The sequence below is a fragment of the Beta vulgaris genome, chromosome 5 (assembly GCF_026745355.1).
Source record: "Beta vulgaris subsp. vulgaris cultivar EL10 chromosome 5, EL10.2, whole genome shotgun sequence".
NCBI classification, from domain to species: Eukaryota; Viridiplantae; Streptophyta; class Magnoliopsida; order Caryophyllales; family Amaranthaceae; genus Beta; species Beta vulgaris.
Window position 1 is genome coordinate 45,464,307 of NC_079206.1, and position 10,765 is coordinate 45,475,071.

The 10,765-nt window shown below is 35.3% G+C and overlaps 1 protein-coding gene across 3 annotated transcripts; it reads left to right on the forward strand.

The window, feature by feature from the left end:
* Positions 1–614: 614 nt before the first annotated feature.
* LOC104893498 (probable RNA 3'-terminal phosphate cyclase-like protein) lies at positions 615–6,284 on the forward strand. 3 transcript variants are annotated; one of them, XR_007270466.2, is made up of 7 exons: positions 615–1,002; positions 1,124–1,273; positions 2,009–2,190; positions 2,258–2,433; positions 3,098–3,311; positions 5,452–5,637; positions 6,050–6,284. XR_007270466.2 is itself a non-coding variant. In XM_019249600.3 (6 exons), the coding sequence occupies exons 1-6, from the start codon at positions 798–800 to the stop codon at positions 5,461–5,463; spliced, it is 939 nt and encodes a 312-aa protein (XP_019105145.1). In that variant the 5' UTR covers positions 615–797; the 3' UTR covers positions 5,464–6,284. The 3 variants fall into 3 exon arrangements, 2 of the variants coding, with proteins under 2 accessions (XP_019105145.1, XP_010677903.1); XM_019249600.3 differs by having other exon boundaries at positions 5,452–6,284; XM_010679601.4 differs by lacking the exons at positions 5,452–5,637; positions 6,050–6,284 and adding an exon at positions 4,419–5,009 and having other exon boundaries at positions 619–1,002.
* Positions 6,285–10,765: the final 4,481 nt, after the last annotated feature.

The window sequence follows — 10,765 nt, forward strand, 5'->3', positions numbered from 1 at the left end:
TTTGAAATTGGGCATTGTTTTGCAGTAAGCTCATTAGAGAATTCAAATCAAAATTTTGATTTGGATCCATTATAAAATACAATAGGTTGAATTTGGAAGAATTTGGAGAGAAAGAGAAAATTGATATAGGAGAATTTGGAAGAATGATAAATTATACAAACAAAAGCCTATTTATAAGCATTTTCACAAAATATTACCGTTGGCCAAATTTTTTCTTTTTGAAAAAACATAACCAGCTCATTTTTATTGGGCAAAATATTACCGTTGCTTTTTTTAGAAGGAAAATGAGTTTTGTTGCATTGAAGGAAGACAAAAAAAAAATCTGTTGTGGGGCCCAAAGCAAGTCTGAGAGTGAGTTGGGAAAACCAAAACTCACTCCCAGACTCACCTTTCCATTTCAACTAATTACCGGCAGTCTGGAGCAAAACTCCCCAAAGTCTTCCCTCAGACTTTGTGCTCCAGACGTGCGGTATTCTCACCCTTATATAAGATACGATAAGATTCATAACCTAATTAACTTTAGATTGAGTCCGTATATACTATCGACCCATTTAATCAATTTCAAACCAAATATGATCTTTCAAGTCGGATTCGGATTGGGTTATAGCTTCGTCAGCAGTAGAAGGAGACAGTCTTTCGGCAAAACGTCTGAAGGTCCTTTTCCCTTTACCCTCCTCCAATATCTGACGAGAAAATTGTATAGAGCAGGAAAATAGGAAGAGAGTAAAACCACGCCAATTTATTTCCCGCCGTCAAAGCAGAGCTTCTTCAGTAAACTACCATTCTTATCGACGAAGATGGTGAAGACAAACTATATGAGATTTCAAGGCAGCCAAAACCTAAGATTGCGTCTTCTTCTCTCAACACTTTCCTCAACTCCCATTCTTATCGACCAAATTCGATCTAATGAGACCATTCCCGGCCTTCGTCCTCATGAAGTCTCTCTTCTTCGACTCCTCGAGAAAGTCTGCGATGACTGCCATGTCGAAATCAACGAAACTGGTGCGCACCAAATTCAGTTTTGGGTTTTGGGTATTTAGGGTTTAAGGGTTTTTTGGTATTTAGGGTTTAAGGGTTTGAACAATTTTTTTATATTGATGTTTTGAATGATTTACGAATTTAGGTACAAAATTGAAGTACAAGCCTGGAATTGTGATGGGTGGGAAATATCTTACTCATGATTGTGGATTGAGTCGCTCAATTGGCTACTTTTTGGAACCTTTGATTGTTTTGGGATTGTTTGGGAAGAGACCCCTTTCAATTAACCTCAAAGGTAATGCCTTTGTGTATTCATCTTGTGTTTTTCAATTTGAATTCGGTTGTTTTATGTATTTAAGAGTACAAACTTATGTGTTTTTTACATTTGAAATTTCCCCCTTTTTTAGTTAGTTATGAATAAATATATATAGTGAAGAGGTATTTATCTGACATATATTTGTGGAACATTTTTCTCATTGTTGTGCTTCTGGAAATATTGGAATCGGACTGCGGTATTCTTCTTAATTTGAATTATGGTGTGTTCTGTATACATAGTTACAGTAAAATGTATTTTTTGTTGACGACAAAACAATTGTCTGGGCAACCATGATGCCGGATTTAGTTTTGATGTTTTTCCGGAGTATGCAATCGGTGACCTTAAATCACTAGAGTAGAGAAGCATATAATGCTATTACTATCACCATAATGAAATAGCTCTGCTAGCCAGCTGATGGTATAAGCGTATTGGAAGTTGTCACATACTATTGGTTTTCATGGTCTTTAGCTGATTTGGGATTTTAAAATATAGAGATATGGAAAATATCAAAATACTAAATAGGACTGTTAGATAGGAACCAAAGACTTAAATATTTTACCTATATTTGCTTATAAAGATTGTCCACATGTCACATGTGCACCATCTTTTTAAACAATTGTCCTTTTCTGTAATTTCCTGAGCATGATATAGTATTTTTTGTCATCTCCAGGGTGCTACTTAAATTTTGAGTGACATAAGTTGTCTTCTTATCAGGTATAACAAATGATGCTAAGGATCCATCTGTTGATACCTTCCGGTCAACTACCTTGAACATTTTGAAACGCTTTGGAGTACCATCAGAAGGCCTGCAGCTGAAAATTGAGAGCCGTGGGGTTCCTCCTTTGGGTGGCGGAGAAGTAGCTTTATCAGTACCAATTGTGCATAGTAATTTAACGGTAAGTATTTCTTGCTTAGCCTTCTTTTTTTTCTTGATTTATATTTCTTAATATCCTTATTGTTCAGGCAGTGAACTGGATTGATGAGGGAATGGTAAAGCGCATAAGAGGGGTTTCTTTTTCCACTCGAGTTTCGACTCAGTTTGAAAATACAATTATACATTCTGCACGTGGGATTTTCAATAACTTGCTTCCTGATGTCCGCATCTTTACTGATCACAAGGCTGGTGCACAAGCTGGAAAGTGAGCTTCTGTTTCCTTTTGCTTATGATTTCTCTCTCCATCTCAAGTACACTTCTCAGCTTTAATGCATGATACTGAGACATTTTTGAGGCTGTAAAGGATTACTCTCGTTTAGTTTAATTTTTGTGGTCAAAATGATTTTTGAAACATTGTCATGGAATAGGAGAGTCGAGTATCCTGTTTGATTAAGCTATGTATTGATTTGCATTCAAGGAGCCAAGGAATTTTGGCATGGCTGAATCTCTTATTACTTATGTCAGGATATAATAAGGAATCCATTCCACTATCATTAGTAGCTGGCAGTAGGAAGCAATTGTTATTTTTAGCTGACACAATTAGTTACAACTTACAAGGGGAAAAGTGGCAGAAGGGATATTGTGAAAGCGGTATAAACAAAGCAAAGAAAGGAGTAGGAAAGGTTTTTAGAACATTATTCTTACTCTTAGTTTGTGATGAGAGAGTTCCCTACCACTTGAATATGGGAAGTTTGTGAAGGGATGGTCACACTGAGCTAAGCAATACAAACGTACCTTTTTCTCTCTGGACTTTTCTATCTAATTCTTCTTCTTTTATCTATTTTCTCACTCCTTTATAGCACAAATTCCAGTTTATTGTATGAGGTTTCCCTGTCCAAAATATGTGAACTTTTCTCCACCTGATTCAGGTCCCCAGGCTTTGGGGTTTCGCTGGTTGCTGAAACCACTTCTGGATGCTACATCTCTGCTGATACTGCTGTCTCTTACCCACGAAGAGAGGAGACGACTGAAATTGAAGATGAGAAGTTAGATCTGAAGACAGCTGATGTTGTTGGTGTTCAAATTGCTTCTGCTTTACTAGCTGAAATAGAGCAGGGGGGAGTAGTGGATTCAACACATCAGGTTTGTGCTCTGACGTAATAAGAAAGATTGGTATGTTATGTGGTTTTACGGAAAGTCTGACTTCTTGCTTTGAGATTATATATATATATATATATAGTTAAGTTCCCATGAGAACATTTTGTTATAATCCTTTTTAGCCAATATATAATCCACTTTGGCTAAGTTATAATCTCTTCTCCTTGCGGAGCCAATTTTCGGAAAGGATTATAATTTTCAGGAAAAAGAATTATAATGTTATATGTCAAAAAAGGATTATATTTTCAGTAAAATGGATTATAATTCCACTGTCCTCATGTTCTCATATAAGAAGTGTTTTCGTGTGAATTTATTCTATATATATTCTTACAACTCTATGTTGTGGCTTCAAGTATGCTTGGATAGCGTACTTGATTATTCTAGAGATTTTGCTTTGTAAATGTTAAAACCTTTATCATTTTTCTTTACTTGGTGGAATTGAGCAAGCAGATGATGGTTTTAACATTCATATTTACAACAAACATTAGATACTTGTAGATGAGCTAGTTTCTAAGGTCCTAGACTCCTAGCTAGCTAGACTGTGATGGGAAAAAATATTGCTTGATCTGATAACATATGATCATTTTGCTGTATGATCAGTGACATTGATGGACTATCTAACCACTTTGTGCAGTGTCTATAAGCACTATTTGAAGGGATGCCCCTTCTATTTTCTAGAGACTTCTATGTAAATCGTAATTTCTTTAAACGTCAGCATTTTAAGTCTGATAGTCTTGCATAACGCTGTTCTCCCCAAATATGTTGTCCTTGTTTTACCTGCTGGCCCCAAAAAATTTTCATGATCTTGGCACAAGTACGACCTGGATTGCTTATGTTCTCCTGCTTACTTGTTGAACAATAAAAATGTCGCCTTTTGAATCATTGGGCTGAAATGTGTTCATAAACTGAAGAAACGTAAATGAAGCAGTAACCGTCAACCTCTCTTTTTTGATATCCTGTCAAAATTGGGTTTTCATCGTTAGATTAATCCTCAACCAAATTCTTATGCCGAGGCCTTTTTTGTGTTGTGGCTCTTCAAAACCCCATCACACTTACTAAACAAATTTATGTTTTCATTTACTGTGTTTGCAGGGCTTATTGTATGTTCTTTGTGCTCTGTGTCCACAAGATGTTTCGAAAATCCGTGTGGGGAAACTTTCTCCCTATGGAATAGAAGTGTTGAGGCTCATAAAAGACTTTCTGGGTGTTAAATTTGCGATCAAGCCTGATCCTTCATCAGGCACTGTCATTCTTAAATGTGTGGGATGTGGTTTGAAAAATCTTTCAAGAAAGCTTTCATGACGTGTCATCTCTAAATGGAGTACTAAATGGAGTACTAGAGGTGTTTTCTTCTGGTAAAATATCCGGTTCAGCAGGCTATGCTACCACCAACCTTGGAAAGGATGATGAATGAGGCACCCCTGTCTAGTTTTATCATGTGAAATTGAGAATGTTGTAAGAAGAGTTTTCATTGACAAACTTGACAAATTTTGCATGTTGGTTATCTTCTGTAGAGTCAGTAATCTATGTATCACCAATTTTGGGTTCAGGAATTAAGCAGATAGCTGATAGCTTCAACGAGCATCAGCTAAATTCAGAGGCATATTTAGGATTGTAGTCTAAATTTATAGGAAAAACATGACGTTGTTCATGTTTGATTGAAAATTTCTTAACTTTTGCTTACATGAAGTGTTTATGTTGAAACTAGAATCCTTCTTCCCTCCTCCAAGTGTCAGTACGTCAGTACGGGCCTCGAAAATGTTGGGCTTTTGAAGTATTAATCTTTCGTTTTTTAATCTGCCAGAAAATTATAGACTACCTTCTCTGATGCAATTAAGTTGATATTTGAAAATTTTCTGTAGAAATTAGAGTATGGTCATTTCTGGGAAAGAGGGTAAATTACAAAGAAAGTTCCCAGTTAATTTCAAAGGTAAAGGAGCAAATTTCAAAGAAAATTCCTAGTAGATTTCTTTTCGTTGCACTAACTAAATTTCTTTTTTCATGGTTTTTGTGTAGTTTGGTTGCACCTTCCCCAAACCCGTCTTTCCCTATATTTTTATCACAACAAAATCATATCATCTCAACTCTTTTTTAACAATACTTGTATTTGATCAAATTACTGCAGTTCATGTACTGATAATTGCCCAAGTATCCCACAAGAAAAACTTCATTTGGAGCCTGTACCGGGCACAAGGCATACACCAACAACTTCCAATAAGTAGATGTTGGAATGAGGTGTAGGACGAGCATCCTACACAAGCTACAAAACGCAGGGCAAGAAGAATAAAACGCACCAATGAACATGCAAAAAGTAATTAATTTGACAGCCAATTTACATTTCCTTACTTTCAGTGTACATGTCGAAAATTCAAAAAATAACTGATTTGACAGTTACTGTTCACCACTAAATGCGGGTAAATCACCATCCCACTTCTCACTTTTCCACACTCAACCTTCATCATTTCACTTCCCTCTACATTTTCTCTCTCCAAAAAATGCAAAAACTCTATAACCTCCAACCTTCATATTTCCAATCCACTATAATTATCTTCCACCATCCCAAAAATTAGTCATAAATTTTGCAAATATTTCATTCAATACCCCAAATTTTGTTCAATATCCCAACAATTGGGTAATCTTGTCCTCCTTCCATGTTTAATGATTTCGTTTTTTAAATTTCGTCCTTTATTTACTAAATTTCGTTTTTTTGGGGTTATTGCAAGAACACAAAGTGAAGAAATACCATTGGCCACCCTTTTGAGAGCAAAGGGGAAAAATCTGATGAAATATTTGAACCTCTACTTTAAATGTCTGTATTGTTCATTGTGTGTTATCACTTTGTTCACTATATCACAAGGATTGTACTTTGGATGTCTGTTATTGTTCATTGTGTGTTATTGGCGATTTTATGGGGCTGCATGATGAAATTTGATTTGAACAATTGACTTACATTGTTAATTTTTCTGTTGTACAATGATGGACTTCCATTGAACATATGAACTATGTTGTTATTTTTATGAACATGCAAACAAACTGTGGTTACTTCTTATTATTTACATTGTTGTATATTAAGTGAAATTGATTGTGCATTACTAGGATAAAGGTACAAATGATAGACTATGGTTGTTCATTAAAATTCAATATATGTACAATGACACTGACAGTCCCACAAGTGAGAGTGAAACATTACATGCAACTAGGATGCCAAATGAATACTTTTATTTTATTATGTTTCTTTGTACATTTTGGCTTCGTGGTTGTTCATTAACAAAATCAAAATGTACAATGACACCCTGCCACTTGAAAGTAACCCAATTCCTGAAGCTGATGTCAAGTGAGTAATTTGTCATCTTTGTTTCTTTGTGCACTGGTGCGTTGATTTTTGTTCACTGATGAAATTCAATATGTACAATTACAGTCCCATACCTCATAGTGCTCCAGGTGCCACAATTCAAAGTGCTGAAATTCAATATGTTCACTGGATATGACTCAATGTACAATATTGTTTTATTGAATATTCATTGGTAATGACTCAATGTACGATGTTATAGCAAGATTGTTCAATTTCTATGCTTGAATGTACAATGTTGTTATGACTGAATGTTCAAGGTATTTTATGAAGCTGATATTGTTCACTGGTTATAACTCAAAATATATATTATTGTTTGATTGAATGTTCACTGGATATGACTCAATGTACAAATGTTCTAGCAAGATTGTTCAATTACTAAACCAGAATGTACAATGTTGTTATGACTGGATGTTCAAGTTATTTTATAGAGTCGACCTTGTTCTGTGTACATTATAGTTGCCTTAATGTTCATTGTGTATGACTAAATGTACAAGGTACGAACATGTGCATGCAACTGTAGGTGGAGCTAGTAATAAAAAAAAGGTACCACAACCAGCACAATAAGGATGAATCACAATGTACACTGATAGTCATTACTTTGATCACGGAGAAATACAAAATGTACACTCATATATTGTTGCACAACAAACCATATGCATTTGTACATCAAAAAATTATTTCAACAAATAAATACCAGAATTTCCTGGTAATTCATCTTCTTCTCTTTCTCCTCCATCACCAAAATCTCCCATTGCATTAGAAGAATTAACATTATCAATTGAAATTCCATCATTTCCATTTATATCCCCCATTTTCCAAATTGAGTGCATAAATCATGCAAAGTTTTAAAAATGCTAAACGGAAAATAGAATCAAATATCAACTTTTGGGAATTTATGATAGAATTGAACGAAAATCAGGGAGAAATAAATGAAGAATCAAAATAAATGAGAGAGAGAATTGAAATGGTTCTTGAAAAATAAATGAGAGAGAAAGAGAGTGAATGAGTGAGTGATGTAAGCAACAAAATACAAAAGCTTGAAATGGAAGAGCTGGCCCACTTTCAAAAAGACTGCCAAAAGTTAGCCAAATTTTTGGCCCCCCTAAAACATAAAACGACGTCACTTTGGAGAAGGTGTAGGATGCTCATCCTACTCCCTTCCCCAAGATCTAATTTGCAAACAACTTCTTCATGGTAACTCTCGTCATTTTTGTGTATTTTGCTTATTTTGCATTGGAAGAATTTCTAGCAGCTTACTATGAGCTATCAGTTAAGGTAAGGAACACTTGGAAAAACTATTTGATGCTGATGGTATTGGCACTCGACATATTCATACTACGAGCTCTTACCTACCAATTGGCTAATGTGTTTCCTTCTTGGCTCCTTTTCCCCCTTTTTGTTTCTTTGGTCGCCGTATGTGGCCTTAGTTACTATGAGATTCTTGTATATATAAGTGAAGTTAGCAACTGGACGAAGTCTAGCAAGGTGATAAACATATATTTTTCTCATTCTTATAGCAGCGAGATGACCTTTCTAAAGGGAAACATTGTCTAGATCTGTTAATCATTAGCGTTTCTATAGAAAAATATTGTTTAAGTCTGTTGATGGATCCTGGCTTTAAAGGAAAACGAGAAAATACATGTTAAGTAACCCTTTGTAGTTTGTACTCTACAGTTCATTTGACGTAGGTTGGGATAACCATGCTGGTGGTGGAATAGGGTTTTTATTTAAAAAAATTGTGTATCCATTGAGCTTGAGGTATGGATGAACTAGTCTTCTATACACGCGATTTGTGCGAAATTATATAAAACTCTTCATATATAATGAAGGTAGAGATACAATGATCTTAATTTTTATTTGTTTAATTAAAGTATGTTTTTTAATTCAAAGGAGGTACAATACCAAGAGAAGTAAAAAAACAAACTAACAACTAGAACACGAACAAAAAACAAGAAAGAAACACACTAAAATAACAATACAAGACGCTATTAAGGAGGAAAGAAACGTGAAAAACCAACTCCACGAGCATCCTCATTTAAAATGTTAACCAAACCACTAGGAGCAGAATTCATGATAATTGGGGGGGGGGGGGAGGGTTAGTAACTCCATGATTGCAAGCCAATGTGTTGCTCGGTTCCCTTCACGATAGACATGAGTACTGTGTACTTCCTAATTCGAAAAATTAATAATCATCTTTGTGCATTGGTTAAAAATATGTGTGTGCTCACTTCGGCCACCATCATTACTCTGGAGAATCTGCACACAAGCTTGATTGTCCAATTGCACCACCAATTTATCAATCTTGAGATCCCTAGCCCAACTCAAGACCTTTATCAAGCGCCATTATTTCAGCTCTAAAAGACGTTCAATGCCCAAAATTAGTAATGCTGAGACCATTACCCCACTATCCCTCAGTATGGCTCCTCCCCCAGCATGACTGGGGAGCCATTGGCTGCTCTGTCTCTGTTCAACGCGTACCGGTCTATGGGTGGGTATTTCTAGATGATGTAACTTTCCTCATTCCTAACCTTGCTCCTCTGCAGTCTCTGAATGTTAGCATCAAGGCTACGCCTTGTTTCGTTGTACCGAACATGTATAAAACCACCTAAGTCTTGCGGAACATCGTTAGCTCTACCAAACATGAAGCAATATCTCCATCTCCAACACCACCTAATAGATATGCAAAACAAAGTGGCCCAAACAGGAAAGCCATCCTCATCTTTGTGTTTGAGGTTGCTAGTAACCCATAGTTGCAAGAGTTGTTGGAAGAAAAGCGGTTTGTCCGCTGGACCACCAAGCTTAGCCCCATCCATACGAGCTGTTGGGCAGTCCCGAATATTGTGCAATGTGGATTCCTCATTAGCCCCACAAATGAAGCACTTGGGGTCCTTCATTTATAGGGCTAATAAGGAATCCACATAAAGAAGGTAGTTAGCCTTCTTTGTTCTTTCTTTTTCTATATTTTATTTTTGGTGCCGTCCACGTGTTGCCTTATATAATAGATTTATATTGGTTTTGTAATATTTGTTGGTAGTTAGGGGTATTTACATAATTAAGGATGGATACTAAAGGATTAGTAGTTCACATATAGAATAGAATTATTATCCAAGTCTTTTTTTTTTACAATAGAAAATTACAAACACCAAACCACCAAGTAAAAGCTAATAAGACTCTTTTCTTACTTTACTAGCAAGATTATGGGTCTTATAAACACACAAACAAAGTACTTCAGAAATGCAAACAAACTGAGCTTGGGTAGCTAACTAAATGATATGATAGACGATTGGCTGATATGCAATCTTTGCAGCTACTGGACTTAAGATAGCTTAGAATGCCACATATGAGTCTGTCCAAGCAATACTATTAGTTGTTTCACGTAATGTGTTGACCCTTGAGTTTTGAAGATGACCTAACCACAAAAGACATAGTATATTTTATTTATGTTGTTGCAAGGTAATTCATGCTCGATCTAAGAGAATACTTGATTGAAGATTAAAACGGAGAATTAATCAAGATCAAAGTAAAGATGTTCGAGTGGTGAAGAATCAAGCATGGAATGAAGATTAGAATACATTAGGATGTATTTATTATCTTCATGTTAAGGTTGAGTAAAAGCTTAATTAAGTTCGTGGTGAATTCTCAAAGGAACTTGGTTCTGTTCCCATGAAAGGAACAAACCTGACACTATAGGAACAAGGTTAGGGAACAAGACTTAAAACTGACTTAGGAACTCCTAAGAGTCTCTAATGTTGTGCGCCTAACCTAAATATGCGCCCAATATATTTGTTAGAGTTTTTAGGGTTGTTTTAACTAAGATCCACTATTTTAGGAATTTAGTTTAAGTTTGTTAGGAAAATATTTTAAAAAGATTTACTGATTTTAATAATTTAACCGATTTTCAAATCTTATCTTTTTATCTTTTATATTTTATTTAAAAGATTTTGTTTTCAAAAATAATATCTTTCCGATTTTTAAAATATAAAATTGTTGTTCGATTTTATCAAAGATATTTTAAGAAGATATTTTTCCTAAAAACAAGCTAAAGTAAATAAATTATTTTATTTCCTAAAAACTGGATTACACGCCT